This window comes from Pezoporus wallicus, unplaced genomic scaffold, assembly GCF_028554395.1.
Source record: "Pezoporus wallicus isolate ANWC-B61680 ecotype Strahan unplaced genomic scaffold, APGP_CSIRO_Pwel_v1 contig_760, whole genome shotgun sequence".
Classification (NCBI taxonomy): Eukaryota; Metazoa; Chordata; class Aves; order Psittaciformes; family Psittacidae; genus Pezoporus; species Pezoporus wallicus.
In genome coordinates, this window is record NW_026638132.1 from 262,411 (window position 1) to 285,047 (window position 22,637).

The 22,637-nt window shown below is 41.1% G+C and overlaps 1 protein-coding gene across 7 annotated transcripts in view; it reads right to left on the reverse strand.

Annotated features, from left to right (window-relative positions):
• Positions 1–22,637, reverse strand: part of ZNF608 (zinc finger protein 608) — a 91,529-nt gene that overhangs the window by 41,463 nt on the left and 27,429 nt on the right. For all 7 annotated transcript variants that reach the window (XM_057409665.1, XM_057409664.1, XM_057409663.1 and 4 more), the window contains exon 3: positions 3,354–3,609. In XM_057409665.1, coding sequence (XP_057265648.1) covers positions 3,354–3,609 — 256 coding nt within the window. The remainder of the gene's footprint in view (positions 1–3,353; positions 3,610–22,637) is intronic.

Below are 22,637 nucleotides of genomic sequence, written 5' to 3' on the forward strand. Positions count from 1 at the left end.
CATCTGCATCAGCTACCAACTTTTAGGCTGACATGCCCATAACCATTTCTCATTCCACTACTTCAGGACAGCCTCAACTAATTCCTTCAATATTATTATCTAGGGCCATTAACACCACTGTGGACACATTATCAAGTCATATCAAACATGACTGTATGCAGATAAAAATGTCTACAGCATACATATGTAGAAATTAAACACTGCACAACTTAACTAGTGCAACTGAGAAATGCCCATGTGATAACTAGCAGTCTCAATTATATGAGTAACCGACTATGGTTAGTTACAAAGCCTTGTAATAAAATGTGACAGACTTCAGATGCCAGCTTCCCTCTACACGTCTTAAGATTGAAACATGCTGGGAAAAATAGTGTGGTTTATTAAATCTGTCGATCAAGTGAACTGAATAGATTGGCATGGAACAAATGAAAAGAGCTGTAGTAACAACGCTCTTTTGATCTGCCAGTTTTGTCTGAAATCCAGTGCTGCTTTTTTCCGGCCCTTTGGAGTCATTATCTTAAAAATATGACTAATAAAACCAAATATCATTCTTTTCCTGACCTTGAAAAACTAATGCAACAGAACATGACAACTTGTTTAACATTGCTAAAAGAAAACTGGTTATTTCAGATACCAAAAACATTCAAAACATGAATTGTCAAGTATATGCCCTGTCCTTTTTAAAGCATATATTAAATTCAATAATGAGTTCTATATATACTATATGATTTCACCTTTCTCTACTCACTCTACCATTCCTATTACAATAACCGTGATCATCACATCCTTTTGTATGTGCATTCCCACAGCTAGTTGCTGCAGCATATGAGGGCTGCTCAGCAGCACATTTGGCTCATAGTTCCCATGTACCATAGAGTATGCAAACATGCTACAAGCCTATTCTAATCACCTCGCAACTCATCTTACTAAAATCAGATACAAAGTAATTCAGATATCTCAAAACACATCAGTCAGAAATGTTCATACCTTAACTTCTTAAAATTGTTTTATGTTAAAAACTTATCAGATATATAGACAGCTAGATAGGTATCACTTTGCATGTATGTTTTTAATAGGTTTGGAAAGCAGTGAAAAGAGTGAATATGAAACAAAAATATGGGCGTCACAAAAGACATTTTTTGTTTCAGTTGTTCAGTTTGTTTCTGAACATCAAGACAGTTTTAGATGTCACCAATTACAAATGGATTTACATCAATTTAGGAAAGGTCATGTTCTTGCCTAATTGAAGTCAAAATCATAACTAGAAAATTGAGTATTTGATTATCTTTCTTCTGTTACAAGATAAATAGAAGACCCATCTGCACCCTGTTTTCTAAAATTTGGCAGAAATGGCTTCATACAAGCTGCTACGTAGCTGCTTTCATGGACACGTCAGAAAATTTGAAAACAGATAAATATTATACCTATATGTGTGCCTTAAACTTCAAAACTTAATTAGAATATAAAAGTGATCATTAGGAACTCATTTTTTTGTAATACAGCGTTGACTGTGAACACTGGAAAAAAAAAGAGTAAAATTTACGTTATTTTCTTGTCAGCAGGGCTCTGAATCAATAAACAACAAAAGGCACAGTACTACCATACAATATAAATTGTATCAATTATCTTCATTCTCTACATTCTAACTATGTTTCTAGAGTATTTTAGAATCCCATTTTATCTATTATTGTGGTCACCCATAGCTGTAGTGTTGCCAAACAGCATTTGTAAAGCTGTGAAAACAGGCACATTCTAAACCATTTAAACATACCATAATTGAACTCTTGAGTTGTTTCAGAAAACTGTTTTAGGCAAACTGAGGAAAGGTTAAGGAAGTTAATTTCTATTAACTAACAAGAGTTTTTAAACTAGCAGAGTGCTGAGACACTGGTAAATGGAATGTCATCTTGACCAGAATGTTTTTTTTTAATACTTCATTTATGGTGCCAAACCTTTAACAAGGCAGGCTTCTTAAATTCAGTAGGGTAAGAACTTCAGTTTATTCAGCAAGAATAACACTATTAACAGCTACTGCTCTTTCATTTCAACAGTTAGCACCCACATGTTCCAGCTCTGGTTAAAACAGGCCAGTCAAGGAAGACTGAAGCTGCTAAGGGCAGTCATCTCTGCAGTGATATTTTTAAACAGAATTTATACTGTGCTTTAAAAACAATCTGAAAGAATCAATCTACCTTATGAATCTGCTGCAGAAATACACAAAGAGAAAGATGGATGAATGAAAGTACATAAAAGCAAGTAAATCTGACTCTATTGATTTTTGAGAGGACAGTGTAGAGCACTTTGGTGAGGTCTTATATATCACTGCAAAGGATCAAACACCATTGTGTGTATGACTGAAGGATGTCAGGATTTATCATGATGCAATGCACTGTTGTATTCTTTCATTATACCCCTTTGCAAATAATCTTGTTTTCTCTGTAGAGGGAGGTAGGCCACTAAAAATTAAATAATCCTCAAAACAAACATAAGAACAATCAAAGGAAGACTCTCAAGCAGCTGTTACTAGAGAAATTCAATATTACTGAAGCAAAATTGCAAAAGTTTAGTGTACACATGCAGTATTTTTAGCATCAACTGGAGAAAGCTGGTATTTTAATAACAAGCTTTTGAAAACCAAAATGGAAAAATCTGCATGTCACAGCATAATCTCCTTCCTACTTACTTTGTTCTAAATCATAGCAAATCAATGTTTAATATTTCCCAAAGCTCTCCAGCACTCCTACTTGGCCAAATGCCTTAAAAGGATATTAATGAAAACACTCTGGTTTAGACAGCACCTCTTCACCAGATGGAACACTTCTCTTCAAGCAAAAATGCTTTCCTCTTAAAGAGTGTTTCAAATAGCCAAAATGCAAACAATACACATATCAAAATGAATTTCTGCAGGGTCTCAGGGACTTCTATTTTATATAAAAGTGACTTATCATAGTGTCTGAATTCCAAAATATACAGCTTTCAAAGTTTCATCTACTCATATAGCCATTCCCATCACATGTACCCCCCTCATGATTACATTTAAATATCACATTTATGTGATCCTATTAGCTATTTCTCCATATGCTTTTCTCCATACAGCAACAGCAAACAATTATATTTTAACTGGGGTTGCCTGGTACGTCATTTGGAAAATACAGTTACTTAAATAATGAAAAAAATGTAATGTTTTAAAAAATTAAAATTCACTAACTAAGCTACAGAGCTGTGACTGCCACTGTACATAACTGCGTGCCAACAGACTATCAAGCCCTTATTTAGAACCATGGCAGATAGAGCAAAGTCTCCTCCTCATTAACGTATCTCATAGACAAACCTAATGGAAAAAAACAATTTACCTTCTTCAGTTTCATGCCACACAATTCCTTCCAGGTTCACACTGGTCCCAGGCTCACAGGGTCCAAGGCATTCAGGTTCTGTTACTACTCCAACCTCACAAGTATTTACACCCACTGAACGAGTCCGTACCAAAAGCTGCTCGACTGGTGCTGCAATATTGGATGAAGATGGGGAAAAGTAGGAAGGCAGAATCTGAGGTGTGATACTGCTGGAAATCGGAGGTGGAGGTGCAGGTACTGTAAACAGGGGATCAACCTGAAAACAACAGATAAATTTACTATAATGGTGCTGTGAGATTTAAAACAACACAAAACAAAAAACAAAAAAATAAAAAACCTAAGAAGTTTTAAAAACCAAAAAAGCCCAGTTTGCTAAGATCACATTTGCATATGCAGGGAGGATTTGGTGTATCATGGGTTATTTCAGGCTTATGAGTTTAATTTTTTTTGACATCAGCCCAAATGCTGCACATGAAAAATAAGCTACAAAAATATCTATCATGCTAAACAAGGCCAATTGCTAAGTTTCCGCAAGACTATTCCCTCTTGTCATAGACCGCTAGTATGAAATAATAATACATTTCAAAACCAAGGATTAAGGCCACTTTTTTCTTGGCACTGACAGAGACTGATTTATGGATGGAAATTAATTTTGCAAACTGGGAACTTCATTTGCTATTTAAAGAAAAACACTTATAAAGACAGTACAAAGACATACAAATGCCATTTTCTCATGTGCATCACAGAGAAATTAGCACCTGAAATAATTCTAGTATACATATGGCATTAAATATGATCTCTTGTTATCCAACCATTTAAAATACATTAGGATCACCCACCTAATAGCTTAAAGATAACATTTACATCTTTCTACTTGAAATAATAGAAGAGGACTTTTAAAAGAAGGCAAACAGCAAATTTCTCAGAGATTTCAAAATGCATTTCTGGAAGAATGTAAATCAACAGACAACCAGTCTGTAGGACAATCTATATAGGAACTGAAGAGGTTATCTTTCCCATACGACTTCCAATATACTCAGCAGACCTGCTGTATACAGATTTGGCCTGAGGGTTCTTAGCATTTTACGGTGGCCATAAGGTTCTTTCTCATATAAAAGATAGCTAAATAAGGGTCTGAGTATGCCCAGTCAGATAGCTCAACCACCTAAACTTCGTATTTATTTGGCCCACTGGATTACAGATATCTGTCCTCGGTTCAGCAACAGCAGTCATTTTTCTCCTTCTTAGTAGCTGGTGCAGTGCTGTGTTTTGACTTTCAGCCTGGGAACAGCACTGATAACACTGATGATTTTAGTTGCTGCTCAGTAATGTTTACTCTGACCAAGGACTTTCTGAGTCTCATGCTCTGCCAGGGAGGAGGGGAAGCCAGGAGGAAGCAGACAGGACACCTGACCCAAACTAACCAAAGAGTTAATCCATACCACAGCACATCATGCCCACTATATAAACTGGGGGCAATTACCCAGAAGGGCTAGATTGCTGCTCAGGTCAGGCTGGGTATCGGTCAGCAGGTGGTGAGCGACTGTATTCTCTTCCCTTGTTACTTCCCTTATCATTATTATTACTGGTTGTAGCAGCAGTGGTTTTGTGTTATACCTTAGTTACTGGACTGTTCTTATCTCAACCTGTGGGAGTTACATTCTTTCGATTCTCCTCCCCATCCCTCTGGGAGCTGGGGGGAGGAAGGAGAGGGAATGAGCTTGCAGCTGCGTGGCTGACTGGGCTTAAACCATGACAGTTCTTTTTGGTGCCCAACGTGGGGCTCAAAGCGTTGAGATAATGACAGATGTGACCAGAGTGTGTCTAATCGTATCTGTGATAAGCATTCATTATTTTGGATTAACAGTCACTCATTACAGTACTGATTTATTGCCTCTCAAAATTGTTGCTCTTGATCTCACAGTTTCAGGATGTCGTACCTTACTTACAGCCAGTAGTCGCTGTGTTACTATTTATCAAGTGGAGGGCTTGGGCTAACGTTCTTGTTTCACTGTACATTATGGTAATGACTTGTAATACAATAGACTCATTGATCATGAAACTGATCTGGCCTGCGTTCCCACTGTGGTCACCACCTCTATACTTTGGGACGGATATAATTTGTTTAGCAATTATGCATCTTTCCCCCACTGGCCTCGGATGGTCAACCTGTGAAGGAGAAATTCCCTTACCTTCCCAGCCCCCCCAACAGACCATTTACAGTATCACTTGAGAGTTCTGAAGGTTTTGAATGGCCTTTAGGTACCTGCGTGCTGATCGTGATGGGGATCAGCATGTTAGCAGACATACAGAATGTGTTTTACCCATGACCATTTCGTCTGACCTCAAAAGTTAAGCAGAGTTGGGGATGGGCCTTGTCTAGGGTTAGACGATGATATAAGAGGACCAAAAGATTTTCCCCAAGGCTGGACAGCCATGAGTAGAAGGGTGTGTGGGATAGTATGGACAAGTATCTAGGCCAGTGGGCCCCTCCACTGCTTTGGAACTTTACCACTGAACAAGTGCAAAATCCAGAAAAATTAGTAAAACACTTAAATGAGGTGCGTTGTCATCCTGGTCATACCAGAGAGGGACAAATCATGGCAACGTGCTGGGGCTTGGCCTATGCTTACAGAGCCCTGTTCAATGCTATCCAGCACCTTCAAAGGAAAAAAAATGTCTCTGGATCTGTTGGCAAAGCAACAGACAAAAGCAGCTACTCAGACTCCAAATACAGCAGCTACACCAACCCCAGTGACAAGTACAAGACCTACTCAAACTCTGACTACAGCAGATAACGCAGCTACTCCAAGTACAGCAACTACATCAACCCTAGTGATAACTGTAGCAGCTACTCAAACTCCGATCGCAACAGGCAGCGCAGCTACTCCAGCTCCAAGCACAGCAGCTACACCAGCCCCAGTGACAACTACAGCAGCTACTCAAACTCTGACTACAACACACAGTGCAGCTACTCCAGCTCCAAGCACAGCAGCTACGCCAACCCCAGCGACAAGTACAGCAGCTACCCAAACCCCGACAACAGATACTGCAGCCACCCCAACCACAGTGATAATCACTGCAGCTAAACCAGAGGACCAATTTGTGCCAATATTGGCTGCCTCTGTATGCAAGAGAACAAGCAAAAAAGAGGCAAGAAAGATGAAGAAGAAAGATGAAGAAGCAATGGCAATGCACTTACTACCCGGGGCAGCATCTGATTAGGAGTCATCATCACATGAATCAGAGGAAGAAGAGGTGACTTCTCGACCTCGGACCTCAACCAGGCTACAGAATATGCAAACAGATTTTACCCATCAACCAGGGGAGCACATAATCACCTGGTTCCTCTGATGCTGGGACAATGGGGCCAACAGTCACAAACTAGAAGGTACAGAAGCCAAGCAGCTGGGATCATTTGCTAGGGAAGGGGGAACTGACAAAGCAATTGCAAGAGAGAAAAAGACCCTCAGCCTTTGGAAGCAGCTCTTGGCAGCTGTGAAAGAAAGGTTTCCATACAAGGACGATGTTATGAGTCGTTCGGCCAAGTGGACTACTCTAGAGAAAGGCATCCAGTCTCTGAGGGAATCAGCCATTGTAGAGACGAGCTATTGCAGGCTGGATGCCAGGAATGGACCCATAGATCCAGATGAAGTCAAATGTACACGACCCATGTGGCAGAAATTTACACAGAATGCACCGTCATCATCTGCCCATTCATTGGCAGCAATAATCTGGAATGACATAGTACCACTAACAGTGGATGAAATGATTCATAAACTCTGAGAGTTCGAAGACAATCTCACCCCTTCCAACATTTCAGCTGTAGAAAAACTGTCCCAGGACCTCAAACAATTGAGAGACGATCTATCTGATCTATCCAGCTCCTCACATGTACCAACACATCTCAGCTATTACCAAAAGCATCCTGCTGCTCGAAAGAGAAGATATAGAAGGTATACACCACGGGCTACCCTATGGTTTTACCTGCAGGATCACGGAGAAGACATAAGCAAGTGGAATGGAAAACCTGCTTCAGCTCTGGAGGAATGGGTGCATGAACTGAAGAGGAGAACAAAGGTCACGGATGATCACATGAAAGCTGCAGCTTCAGTCTCTGGTGAGCAGGTTCCCAGATGGAGTGGAGGAGCTGATTTTACTCCAGCTCCTGTGATAACGAAGAATAATCCCTGTCAATAAGACATAAGTGACCAATATTGTGATCACTATTAGAGGGGCCCTGTCTCCAGCCAGGTGGAGGTAGGGGACAATTGGATTTACTGGACTGTGTGGATCAGATGGCCTGGCACATCAGTCCCACAGAAGTATAAGGCTCTAGTAGATACCGGTGCACAGTGTACCCTGATGCCATCAAGCTGTCAAGGGCTGGAACCCATTTATATTTCGTGAGTAACAGGAGGATCCCAAGAGTTGACTGTACTGGAGGCTGACATCAGCCTGACTGGGAGGAAGTGGCAAAAGCACCCCATTGTTACTGGTCCAGAGGCTCCATGCATCCTCGGCATAGACTACCTCAGGAGAGGGTAGCTCAAAGTCCCAAAAGGGTACCGGTGGGCTTTTGGTGTTGCTGCTTTGGAGACTGAGGAAATTGAGCAGCTGTCCACCTTGCCTGGTCTCTCAGAAGATCCTTCTGTTGTGGGGTTGCTGAAGGTCGAAGAACAACAAGTGCCAATCATGACCACAACAGTGCACTGGTGGCAATATCATACCAACCGAGACTCCCTGATTCCCATCCATCAGCTGATCCGTAGACTGGAGAGTCAGGGGGTGATCAGCAGGACCCGCTCGCCCTTTAATAGCCCCATATGGCCAGTGCGAAAGTCGAATGGAGAATGGAGACTAACAGTAGGCTATCGTGGCCTGAATGAAGTCACACCACCATTGAGTGCTGCCGTACCGGACATGCTAGAACTTCAGTATGAACTAGAGTCAAAGGCAGCCAAGTGGTATGCCACGATTGATATTGCCAATGCATTTTTCTCAACTTCTTTGGCACCAGAGTGCAGGCCACAGTTCCAGCACTCTTGGAACCTACTGCCCCAGGGGTGGAAACACAGCCCTAACATTTGCCATGGACTGATCCAGACTGCACCAGAACAGGGGCAAGCTCCAGAACACCTGCAATACATTGATGACATTATTGTGTGGGGCGATACAGCGGAAGAAGTCTTTGAGAAAGGGAGGAAAATAATCCAAATCCTGCTGAAAGCCGGTTTTGCCATAAAACGGAGTAAGGTCAAGGGACCTGCACAGGAGATTCAATTTTTGGGAATAAAATGGCAAGATGGACGTTTCCAGATCCCCACAGATGTGATCAACAAGATAACAGCAATGTCTCCACCAACTAATAAGAAAGAAACACAAGCTTTCTTGGGTGCAGTGGGGTTCTGGAGAATGCATATCCCAAATGTCGATTGTAAGCCCTCTCTATCATGTGACCCACAAGAAGAATGATTTTAAATGGAGCGCTGAGCAACAACAAGCCTTTCAGCAAATCAGAGAGATAACTCACGCAGTAGCCCCTGGACCAGTCCAGACTGGGCCAGATGTAAAAAATGTACTGTACACCACCGGGGAGAATGGTCCTACCTGAAGCCTCTGGCAGAAAGCTCCAGGAGAGACTTGAGGTTGACCCCTTGGCTTTTGGAGCTGGGCATACAAAGGATCTGAGGCCAGCTATACACCAACTGAGAAAGAGATACTGGCAGTCTATGAATGGGTTCAAGCTGCTTCAGAAGTGACTGGCACTGAAGCACAGCTCCATGCTGGGCTAGATGTTCAAAGGCAGGGTCTCCTCTACACATCATGCAACCAATGCTACATGGAGTAAGTGAGCTGCACTGATTACACAACGAGCTCGAATAGGAAATCCCAGTTGTCCAGGAATTCTCGAAGTTATAATGGACTGGCCAGAGGGTACAGATTTTCTAATGTCACCAGAGGAGGAGGTGGTGCGTGCTGAAGAGGCCCCACCATATAATAAACTGTCAGAAAGTGAAAAGCAGTATGCCTTGTTTACTGATGGGTCCTGCCATATAGTGGGAAAGCATCAGAGATGGAAGGCAGCCGTATGGAGTCCCTGATGACAACTTGCAGAAACTGCTGAAGGAGAGGGTGAATCGAGTCAGTTTGCCGAGGTGAAAGCCATCCAGCTGGCCTTGGACATTGCTGAACGAGAAAAGGGGACGGTACTTTATACTGACTCATGGATGGTGGAAAATGCCCTGTGGGGGTGGTTGCCACAGGGGAAGGAGAGCAACTGGCAACACAGAGGTAAACCCCTCTGGGCTGTTGCACTGTGGAAAGATATCGCTGCCTGGGTGCAGAAGCTGGTGGTGAAGGTACACCACATAGATGCTCAAGTCCCCAAGAGTCCGGCCACTGAGGAACACCAGAACAACTGCCAGGTGGATAAAGCTGCTAAGACTGAAGTGGCTCAGATAGACTTAGACTGGCAACATAAGGGTGAATTATTCTTGGTCCGGTGGGCCCCTGACACTTCAGGCCATCAGGGCAGAGATGCAACACAGAGATGTGCTCATGATCAAGGGGTGGACTTAATGGGACTTATTTCTGAAACAGCCTTATAGACATTTGGGCCAAATAGCATGACACTGAGTGGGTATATCACATCCCCTACCATGCACCAGCCTCTGGGAAAATCGAACGGTACAATGGGCTGTTAAAAACTACACTGAGAGCAATGCGTGGTGGGACTGTCAAACATTGGGATACACATTTACCAAAAGCTACCTGGTTGGTCAACCCCAGAGGATCTGTCAACAGGGCTGGCACAGCCCAGTCAGAACTTTCACATACTGTAGAGTGGGATAAAGTTCCTGTGGTGCACATAAAGAATTTGCTGGGGAAGACAGTCTGGGTTATTCCTGCTTCAGGTAAAGGCAAACCCACCTGCGGGATTGCTTTTTCTCAGGGACCCGGACGTACTTGGTGGTTAATGTGGGAAGATGGGGAAGTCCAATGTGTATCTCAAGGGGATTTGATTTTAAGAGAAAACAGCCAATGAAATCAACCGTATGCTGTTGCCTGCTACTTTGCACATTTATAGCCCACCAACTAGATGTCTTCAGGTCACCAGTGGCTGGCCCCGACTTCCCTCCGACCATCATCCCAGCAAAGAATGATCTTTGATGAAACTAGATGAGTTCTGCAGTAAAGTAACAATCAGCATCAGCAAGCAGTCATCCAACACTGCACACAGCCTCTCCTGCTCTGAAAGACTTACAACAGACGGAGCCCGACATCATGGACAGAAAGGACTCAGCAGCTTTATAAGGATTGGTCCATGCACTAAGGAATGGTCTCTCTCTTTCTCTCTCTCTGTGTGGATGTATATGTATATGTATATGTATATATACAAGACTGATGGTATATTGAAAATGTGGGATCTGAACATGACGTGAATGGTGTGGAATAAGGGGTGGATACTATCCTGGGTTCAGCTGTAGCACTCATTTTTCTCCTTAGTATCTGGTGCAGTGCTGTGGTTTTGACTTTCAGCCTGGGAGCAGCACTGATAACACCGATGATTTTAGTTGCTGCTCAGTAATGTTCACTCTGACCAAGGACTTTCTGAGTCTCATGCTCTGCCAGGGAGGAGGGGAAGCTGGGAGAAAACAGAGACAGGACACCTGACCCAAACTAACCAAAGAGGTATTCCATACCACAGCACATCCTGCCCACTATATAAACTGGGGCAGTTACCCAGAAGGGCTAGATCGCTGCTCAGGTCGGGCTGGGTATCACTTGGCGGGTAGTGAGTGATAGTATTCTCTTCTGTCGTTATTTCCCATATCATTATTATCACTGGTGGTAGCAGTAGTGGTTTGTGTTATACCATAGTTACTGAACTGCTCTTACCTCAACCCGTGGGAGTTACACTCTTCTATTCTCCACCCCATCCCTCCAGGAGCCGGGGGGAGGTAGGGGAGGGAGTGAGCGAGCGGCTGGCTGCGTGGCTGACTGGGCTTAAACCATGACAATATCACACCAAGAAATCATTCTTCAACCTCATGAGGTTGGCACCAGCCCACCTCACAAGTGTGTGAAGGTCCGTCTGGATGGCATTCCTTCCCTCCAGCGTATCAACCGAACCACAGAGCTTGGTGTCATCAGCAAACTTGCTGAGGGCGCACTCAATCCCACTGTCCATGTCAGCGACAAAGATGTTAAACAAGACCGGTCCCAGCAACGATCCCTGAAGGATGCCACTTGTTACCGGTCTCCAGCCGAACACTGAGCCATTGACGACAACGCTTTGCTTGCGGCCATCCATCCAGTTCTTTATCCACCGAGTGGTCCATCCATCAAATTGATGTTGCTCCAATTTAGAGACAAGGATGTCATGTGGGACAGTGTCGAATGCTTTGAACAAGTCCAGGTAGATGACATCAACTACTCTACCCCTGTCCATCAGTTCTGTAGCCCCATCAGAGAAGGCCATCAAATTGGTCAGGCAGGATTTCCCCTTAGTGAAGCCATGCTGGCTGTCACCAAGCACCTTGTTGTTTTTCATGTGCCTTAGCATGCCTTCCAGGAGAATCTCCTCCAGGATTTTGCCAGGCACAGAGGTGAGACTGACTGGTCTGTAATTCCCTGGGTCATCCATTTTCCCCTTCTTGAAAATGGGGGTTATATTTCCCCTTTTCCAGTCATCGGGAACTTCACCTGACTGCCATGATTTCTCAAATATGATGGCCAGCAGCTTCGCAACTTCATTTGCCAGCTCCTTCAGGACCCGCGGACAGATCTCATCAGGTCCCATGGACTTGTGCACGTTCAGATTTTTAAGATGGTCTCGAACCAGATCCTCTCCTACAGTGGGCGCAAGGTCATCATTCTCACAGTCCCTGCATCTGCCTACCAAGACTTGGGTGGTTTGGTCAGAGCCTTGCCAGTAAAGATCAAGTCATTCAGAATCTCAGCCTTCTCCAAATCCTGTGTAGCCAGCTCTCCCAAGAGCTTTCTGAGAGGGCCTACATTCTCCCTAGTCTGTTTTTTATTTGCTGTGTACCTGTAGAATCCCTTCCTGTTATCTTTAATACCTCTAGCTAAGTTTAATTCTAACTGGGCCTTAGCTTTCCTAACCTGGTCTCTAGCTTCTCGGACAACATCCCTGTACTCTTCCCATGCCACCTGTCCTTGCTTCCACTTATTATAATCCTCTTTTTTCATTTGAATTTTCCTCAGGAGCTCCTTATCCATCCAAGGAGGTCTCCTGGCCCACCTGCTGCACTTCCTTCTGGTTGGGATGCAACACTCCTGAGCTTGCAGCAGGTGATACTTGAATATCAACCAACAGTCTTGGGCCGCTCTGCCCTCTAGGGCTGTATCCCATGGAACCTTCCGAAGCAGGTTCCTGAAGAGGCCAAAGTCTGCTCTTTTGAAGTCCAGGGCAGTAAGCTTGCTGCACGCTCTTCTCACTGTCCTGAGGATCTCAAATTCGAGCACCTCATGATCGCTGCAGGGGAAGTTTAGGTTGGATATAAGAAGGAAATTCTTTCCTGTTAGGGTGGTGAGGCACTGGAATAGGTTGCCCAGGAAGGTTGTGAATGCTCCATCCCTGGCAGTGTTCAAGGCCAGGTTGGACGAGGCCTTGGGTGATATGATTTAGTGTAAGGTGTCCCTGCCCACGGCAGGGGGGTTGGAACTAGATGATCTTAAGGTCCTTTCCAACCCTAACAATTCTATGATTCTATGAATACAATGACTTTTTTTAATGGCTGCTTTCTAGGTGCTTTCAAAGAGATGATCAAATGTCTTTACGTTGTTTATAATTTTGGACCCCTTAAGAAGGCTCATCAGAAAAGACATAATGACTGACTGTATGATGTCATACAGGTTTTGTTCAAACGTGTCTTAATGCAGACAGAAGTTAATTCTGCTTTGTTTTAAAGCCAAGCTGGCAAATGGGAATACAAATAGAAGAGTATTACTCTTGTATTATATATCCTTTGTATCACAGATCAGCTTACTTCACCATGACCACTTTCCTAAGGAGAAAATAAAATGGAAATTAAAATTAAAGGTCAGTTTTTAAGAATTGTCACAATTCTTCTGCTTTGAGCATCATTCATGCATACAAACTGACAGCCAGCATTTTCTGCACACAACCTCTAAGTGTGCTAAATGCATTAAAAAAATGTTTTGTGTGGTCTTTGTATGACCAGCCTGGATTCTGATCTCAATTACACTAGGACTAAGGAAGAAAGAGGAAGGACCTACAACCACATTCTTCTCTAAACTCCTCTTCATTTGGTGGAAGTTCCTTTTATTTAGAACTAACATAATCTTCAGGTTAGAGACAGAACAAGGCAGGGAAAAATTGAAAGTAAAACATGAATACTAAAAGCATCCATTAGGAGTATAAGACTGCCAATACCAGCAAAACTGTACTGCGTAGAGCAGATCTCCTGTGTCATAAAAATAATGCAGTCAAGCGATGATAGCTTGATTATTCTCTTTATGCCGTCACAATCGCAGGGATAAAGCACAGGCAATAACATTTTGCAGAGCAGGCTTGAGTGCACACAGGGGAGTCAAATATCAACTGATCCCAACAGCAGCTGTTACTTGCAATTTTTAATAGTAAGCATAACATAAAATCATAATCATGTATGCCTAGAATGGAGGGATATGGATTCTACGTGATACAGTTTCTGTCTGTCTGATGACAAGTGGAGGCAAACAGTTGGATGGCACAGAGCCCTGCTCCTTGGCATGGGCTGCATAATGGATCTCTGTCAGCGAAACAGGGTCAATGTGTACCCCAGGCTTAATTCTGAGGAATTCTTAATGTATCTTATTTCAAGCTAGAACAGAACCAGAAACTGGCAGGTAAACGGAGCCTAGTGCTTCAGGAAAGCTAAACCACATCCCCTTACAGAACCATAAACTGCTGATGTTTGCTAGTTTATGTGGTGTTTTGTAAAGCTGTGCAAAACGTACTACACATGCAACATCATTCTTCCATAAAATATACTCATCACAAAGCCACAGAAAAGCCAAATGTTTGCTATTATCATAGTAAACAAGCCAATGTTTTAAGTGAATGTGGACTGAATTGGCAGATGTGTCTTTCGTTTTCCAAGTATTATAAACAGTGAGGGGGAGCTAAAGAAAGCACAGATCTGACAGCATACACTACTAAGTTCTTTGTTACAAATATTTGTACTCAGTTCTGGTTTATTTAGGCCTGCTAATAAATTTTCATGTTGTCCATGAAACACACAGGAGATGGCCAAGCAGCGGCTGCTGCTGTAAAAGGTGCTGTTGCTCTGTGAATTAAAACAGTACCACTGGCAGAGAATTAAGTGGACATTTACTGTGCCTGAGGCTCATGTTCAGTGCACAAATATGACTTTACTAATTAGAAAAAATACGCTAAGCTTAAATATTGCTCCAGTTTTCCATGTTTTAAAATTATCCTGTCTTGTTTGATAATCATAATGTCAGCACAGCGAAGTGGTGGTTCTCAGTGATCACTGTGGTGACACCGTTGTTTTCATGAATTCTACAAAGGGCACTGATGTAAACTATTAGAGGCAAAGAGATGCAGGAAGGCCCTCATCTCCAGTAGAAAAAAGGCACATAAACCTAACATCTGGTGGTGGCAGTCTGTCAAACTGAGGAAAGTTAATGTCAAGAGCAGATGCTCTGCAGTTTCTCACTGTTATTTTTGCATGATTACTCCCAGATGTTAGCGCATGCTGAGCAGTAGTCTTGCTGTTTATCACATGAGAGATTCCAGTATGAGACTGAAAATCTGAATCCGAGGAAAGCTATTTACATACATACTCTCTTTATAAACATAATCAAAGGGCTCCCAAAAAGACAGAAATATTCAAGCAATATTTTCTTCATTCACCTAATTCCAAGAGCTTTTGGGAGCTGATTACTGGCAAAGACTGCAAAGCTGGAGTGTTTTTCATGGCACCTTTTAACTGCCAAGTGCTTGATTATATCAGAGAGCTACAGTACTCAGCAGTAGAAAACTCCCAGAAAATGAAGAATGCCTGCCAAGCAACATAGTGAGTGCTCCGTAGAACTCTCCTGTATCTGAACATGAAAAATAGATAAATAAATAAATAAATCTGGTGGCTGCGTAACATTAGTCACTATGGAGAAAAGCATGTGGAAGAGAGGACGCATTATCAAGACATTCTAATAAACAGAATTCTCCCTCAGCTATTCAGGTACTTTACAAGCTGGAATTAAGTTCTGCTTATCTTCCTGATGCAGTGTAAGCTTCCAAAATTATGTCTGAAAATTAACTTTTCGTGTCCTTTGTACACAATTTCCTGACAACCAGAAGAGAATTCAGTGTGTAATGCTGAGCTCACAGAAGAATGTACACAGAACTGGGGGGACTTTCCAAGCCAGAAAGTGCCCAACTTCATACAACTGCAACCAGCCATATCATATTCCCATTCCTGCAGGAATGGGAGAATTTTAAGTCTTTATGGGACAGAACCTCTCACACAGTCCTGTAGAAAACTCATCTGAATGAAAGAAGAGCAAGATACCACAACATCTATGGCCCTGTTTGACATGTACTAACCTGACAGAAAAAGATTTACAGTGGTATTCAAAATAATATCACTTTTCAGAGAGATTTAAACATTTAACTTTTGGTCATATGACTAAGTGGAAGTATTCTGTATCTATGCATTTCATTCATTCCAACTTTCAGAGGGTGCCTATCTTCAGTGCAAAATGTTTCTGTCATAAATAACAAAATGTAAGCTACAAAACAGCTGCCATGCAGCCAGGCCATGTGCTGTGACCCAACAAAGCATGCTATCATGTGCATAACTATGAACGTATGCGTAGTTCCACCTCATTAATGGAGGTGTACCTTTGAAGGCATATCTCAATGATGACATAGTCTACCAAATGGGGTCGCACACTACTGCAGTATCACCCACCAGGTGATTTTGAAATGTACATGCCAGAAGCCATTTAATCCACCTACCAATATACAGCCTGGAGAAAGGTAGAGGAGCAGGTTTAAGGCTTGGGATAAGCGCTTCCAAAAAAGCACTGCTTTCTAAATTGAGAATAAAACTACTGTAAGCATTCCCAGCGGGAAAGTCTGCACTAGTAGAAAGAATGTGGAAAGAAGATCTGAATCCCATTATAGGATATATCTAAAAAAACAAAGCCTGACCCCTTGCAAAAATAAATCCTTCCTTAAAAAAGACACCAACACAAAGACTGAATGGAATAAGAAACCTCCAACCTTGAAAATGACACTGACAAGTTCTTAAGAGTTATGAATTAACACTTCACAGACTCACTATGTCTGAAATGAAAAATAGGAAATAAAGGAATTCAGCCCTATATGGAAGTTTTGCTTTCTTTAAATTTCTCTAGAGAAGGTGAAAGGCAAATTGTTTTGGTTTTACAGAAAAGTATGCTTGTCTCTGCATTAATTTTCTAAAGCAATAGTGACCTCAGAAGACCTCACTCTAATATCATGCACAGCATCGTAAATCAGAAGTAATTCTAATGAAATCCATGAAGTGACTTTGGAAGAAAACAAATGGGGGAGAATGCAACATGGAAAAAAGTCTGTATGCTCAGGAGTGTGTCCGCACTTCTAGACATCTCACTGACGTTTAAAACTTTCCTTGCTACAAACCTTGCCCTATGAAGAATTTGCATATCTAAAACCTAAAGCTATTTCGTCATATTCTGCGATGTAAAGGAAACTACCCCTATGAAGAATCTCAGTGTAATCTGAAAAAACTCAGTTTAATCTCAATTCAGTATTTCTTGTATCTAAATTCACACATGAGGCCTTTTGACACCATACTCAACTGATGTTTCGTTTTCTTAAATAACCTAGTATTAACTTTGAGATGAGAAAGATTTAACTATACCTTTGAAATACTGGTCATTATCAAAAAGTATTTAATTTATTAAAACCCATGCTTATTACCTAATACAGGCATTTTTGGCAAACAAACACTCTCCATCAATTTGTTGGAAGAAAATGTCAGTGCTATGAAGGACACACTTAGAAAACAGGAAAGAAATACTAAAAGACATGGATGTACATAAGAATTTTGGACACAGGACAAACTATCAATGAGAAGCCTTATATTCAGAACACAGAATAGTCAGAGCTACTAAGGAAGTTACTTATTTTGATCCATTTAGTTGAGGAACACAAGAGCTTGAATACAAAAGATGAAGGAGATTCACACTGCCTAAATGTCATTCAAAATTTTAGATTTGAAAACCTATGTTGAAGAATAAAACAAAACAAAAACCCAAACCAAAACACACAAACACAAAAAAAAAAACACACTTCTGCTTCATAATTATTACAGTATGGATGAGAAACCTGACATTTAATTGTATTGAACCCAAGTTAACACAGTAGTATCTGCTTGGAGATACCAAGTACTTCCTACTCTTAACTTCTTCTAGACTTCAAATGAGTAGCTGGAGAGAAAAGGGGAAAAAAATGTCAAGCAAAAACAAATACTAAGCAAATCTCTCATCTGGAGTAATTTCAATACGCTGAGTATTTGCTATTAAGCAAAAAAAATTATTTAAAACTCTTTCTATGATACTAATCTTGTATTACAGTGAACAAGGAAAAAAATTCTCCCTTGTACTCAGGATCTTCTATGCCACTCCCAATAACTGCTGAACCAGCACGCACAGTTCTACAAATTCCAAGTCTTTTGACAGCTACACGTTGTTGCTACACGTAGACCTGCAGACCTCCTCCAACATTGTGTGCCTGAACCTAGAGCACCACTATGGACACCACAATGTTTGTATTTTTTAGGACAGCATTAATATACTACTACCATTATGAAAACTCAAAGCTTTGAGTACGTTCTATTGCAGAAACAATAGTGCTAAACAACAGGCAAGGAAAATTTCTTGTCCTCTCTTATACCTTCTACTCTAACTCAGATGCCTGGGATTTCACAAAGCCATTCAGTCATTTTTTTGTGGGAAAGATCAGCATTTGACAGCTGTCAGTGATATCCTTCTGACAAAGGCTGCATCCGTGAAACACTGTATGTCACCTAGTTTGGCAGAGTTCTGGAAGGATGCCCAGATCACCACCTGCAAATTTCTAGTAAAGACAGTTCTCCTCTTTCAGCTCAAGAAAATAATTTTCACTGAGATAATTTTGTCCATATGTCTCTAGAACACCTTTCTCTATTGAAATGTCATTTCTCCTGGTCACTTTCTCAGTCTGCACTTCCAAAATTTTCTTCAGTCAGCTGGGGTGCTTTGCTAACATTTAATACAGAACAAGCACTGAAATTTTCTCAAGATACCTATCCTGTCTAGAGACATATGTATTCCACAGTCAAGAAACAAATTTTTCTGAACAGTCAAGAAAGACATTTCTCTGCTGGAATATCTGCCTTTTCAGGCATTCTGGAGTGCAAAGGCATAAAGAATCAATACAAATTTGTGAGTCTTTCCAGGAATCCAGAATGTATAATCAATCCAGTGGCAAATAAGACTCAGAGGAGAAATAGTTTCTTCACACCTCTTCACACCTCTTCAACTTTCTCCATGTCAAAAGCATTGCTGCTTTTCATCCCTTTGCTGACTGCTGTACTTTGAGAGTGTAAAGTTGCATACTTTAGGATTCAGGCTGTTGCTTCCTCAACTCAGTACATTTTTTTTTTAAGGAATCAACTGAACTATTAATTTATCTTCCAAAAGCTTGTCGAAGAATATATATAATCCTCAGAAATAGAACTGAGCTTCCCTAAAGGTCTATGTATACCAAAAACTTTTAGTTGCCTAACTAGATTCTTATGGATGACATTTTTTAGCATGTACTGAAAATTTATGATTTGATTTCATGGCCCTATATTTATCAGTGTCTCTACAGACCACCAGATTTTTAATTTACGTAGCCCTTAAGCTTCTTGGGCAATACAGGTGGATCTTTGGTTAATAAATTCCTGTATTATTACCCTGGTCTCCCACTTGGGCTTTTGAATAGAGTGTAGGATCCCATATCAAGTTAATTTTTTCTATATTCCTTAGATCAACTTTATAGTGTCAGCTACAAAGACTACCAAATGTATGTTACCATGTCCAAATTTATTTAAAGAACAAGACTGTATTATTACTTTAAATAATGGAATATACATATTCATGATTATTTAGCAAGTCACTAAAGAAAGAACTTCTAAAATGACCTTTCAGCTTTCCTGAACTGAAAAAAAAGAGCTGAAGCATTATTATTTGGCTATTCCTGCAACTATCCACTGTTGAATTATCTATAGTTGATAACAAAAATAAAACCTTTACTCTCAAATTTACCTCAAAAAAAATGAGGTATTTACTTTTTTACTAGGGGAAGAAAATTTATGGTAAGTCACTTTTTCCTCTCTTACTCTGGTGTAAATCCAGGTAGTTCCACTGAGACATAACTACGGACAGAATTTGGAGTGTTGTGATTGATTGTTCTACCCTACCAGTGAGAAAAGTAATTAGTAATTCAAATCATTTTTCAAGAGCTCTAAAAAAAAATTCTGAAAGTAAATACATGTGCAGTGAAGATTTTTAAGAGGAAAACAATCCTTGTGAGCACAAACTGCCAATACCTATTCCCCCCAAATAGTTTTTGTGTTTGTTTTTTTTTTTTCTCTGTGTCTAAGCCAAACACAGCACTAACGCAGAGTCCAATAACCCCTAACAGGGAGACTGAAGGATTAAGCTTATGGTATGAAAGCAAATGAACTGAAGTCAGCAGGGAAGATCTTTCTAAATTTACTTACCTACTTGGCCTCAGTTCTGAGGCCATTCAGTTTTGGCAGAGAGAAGAACCCTGGTTTAGTGTTTTCTTAATTCCCTTTCATGACAGCACCTACACTATCAGCACCAAATCATGTGATTACAGGCTGTGTTACTGAACAACCAGCCAATCTTGTCCTTTTCGTGGTTTAGAAACAGGTCACTTTGAGATCTCTGTTCTCATCTCCCCCCCCGACATTTTTCCCTATTACTTTTGCCTTAGTACTTCGGGATCCTCATTAGCATGCTCTCTGAGCACACACAGACAAAAGTTTACATTTAGAGAGTTTCAGCAAAGGCTTATCATTCCTGTCTTCCTGAAAAAGAATGGAAGCATGCAAAGACCCTATTTCACCCCGAAAATCCCAGACACCATTGTTAAACACCTTGCGTTTCAATATACCAACCTAACCTTTAACATCCTCCATTCTCACATTTGTCTTACAGACAATTTTTATAGCCTAACATTGTGAGCAACACCTGCTGCAAAACCTCCCATTCTGTTCAAATAAAGCAAAGCAGATCAGTACTCCAAATACGCCACTTTTTTTTTTGTGGTATATTCTGCAGTTACTGACACCTTCTATTCTCTGCCCTTCCCTACTTGTACATATTCTTTCTATTCTAGAAATGCATGATGATCTTAAACAAAAAGAAACATTTCTGTACACGTGATAGAAATTAAAATATTTTGCTCAACTGAAACAAAAAAATAAACCTAATCTGAGCTCTTGTGAAATCATGAAATTACTCCGGCAGCTCTATCAAACTATCTAGACATGTACAGATCCTTTGAAGAAATATGAAACTGCAGTTTATCAAGTGTGATTTATAAGCAACACTGATTTAGCTGGCAGATAACACTGCTGTCTAATCATCAGTAGTCAGACAACAGCCATGTGAACACATCAATTATGGGCCACTGCCAAAAACCCTTGAGATCTCAGAGATTAACAGCCAATCCTCTGATTTACAAGCTCATATCAAAAAGAATATTAATAAAAGGAGGGGCAATGTGAAAACTTGTCAGAGTAATTCACGCGCTAAACCAAGTCATTTTTCTCTTCACTCTGCCTTGAACTGGTCCATGAAGCTGGCATCAGCCACAAAGCATGAAGCTGCCAGTTTCTCAGAAAATGTTTTTCATTAACATATGGGAAGTTGTGAAAGGCTGCAAAAGCTCTATTTGGTGGATAACAGCAACAACTTCTATGCATTCCTTTCCTGAATCTATCAATCATACAACCAATCATTATTCAGATATTTGGAAATGAACATTCATGCACAGAAGTGTTTGATGGCTTTTCTCTCGCTCAAAACCATAGCTGTTTACTGTAATAACCAAATTAGCCAGCCTCCAAGGCATCTGTTCACCCTGTTTCACTAATGACTTAATAGAACTAAAGTAGAAATACTACCAACTCATCTTCAGGTTCATTTACTACTGTCTTCAAATGGTTAGGGAAAAAAAAAACTTACTGACTTCTATGAAGGGTGTCTGACTCGGAATTTACTATTCTTACACATAAATGAATGGAAACAAAAAAGAATGTACCTCCAAAGGGAGCAGCTATTCCTCTGTACAAATGTAAACATGCCTGTAGAGGTGGGTCTCAAACAACCTGTTGCTGTCATTTTAAATGCAACAATATTAACTGGATAGCCTTTAAGCCTGGCCCAATCACCGTCCAGTCATCAATTACCCTGTCTGGACCCTACTCAAGGGTCTAAAAATAGACAGCATGGCTGCAAACAACCTGTGTTTAATTCTAGCAATACCAAATTTAAGGGTATGCCATTTGGAAGAGGTAATTTAGTCTGTGGGGACTTTGCAGGGATGCCTTTATATAAGCTATCTCATGTACTGCCACTGATTAACCTCTGAGCAAAGAGGGGACAAAAAGCAGGAACATCTTTGCCGCCCAAAGCCAGTAATGTGAAAATTGCACCTTTAGGCAGATACATATTCTTTGTCAGATGAGCCAGTTTCTGAAGTTTCCCACTTTGCTGTGGTCTTCCAGATACTCATTCCCTTCTCTTGTTTTTACCCAGAATATTACACATACATATCCTACTGGAGGATAGCATTGTTAGTCAAACTGACATAGCTAAGAGGGTCATAATCACACATGGAAGGACACACAGACTGAAGTATTTCAAGCAGCAGATTCATATTGTAGAACTGCCCCTTTAGTTAACAGCTGGAATAGCAGTTTTAACTAAGGTTACAGTCTTGTATCAGTCCTTGGGTTCCCATAGCTGAACATGTGGACAACTCGCATCTGGCAAAAAAAAAAAAAAAAATCTCGCAACTTGTCTCACACTTTTGGTGGGATTCAGCTTGATGCCACTTAGTTCTCCAGGGCCCATGGAAAAGTGTGATAGTGACAGCTCAGTTTGAAACTGTCTCCTGCAGAGGTGGAACCACAGGCTAAGCGTAGGCTTTGCACCAAA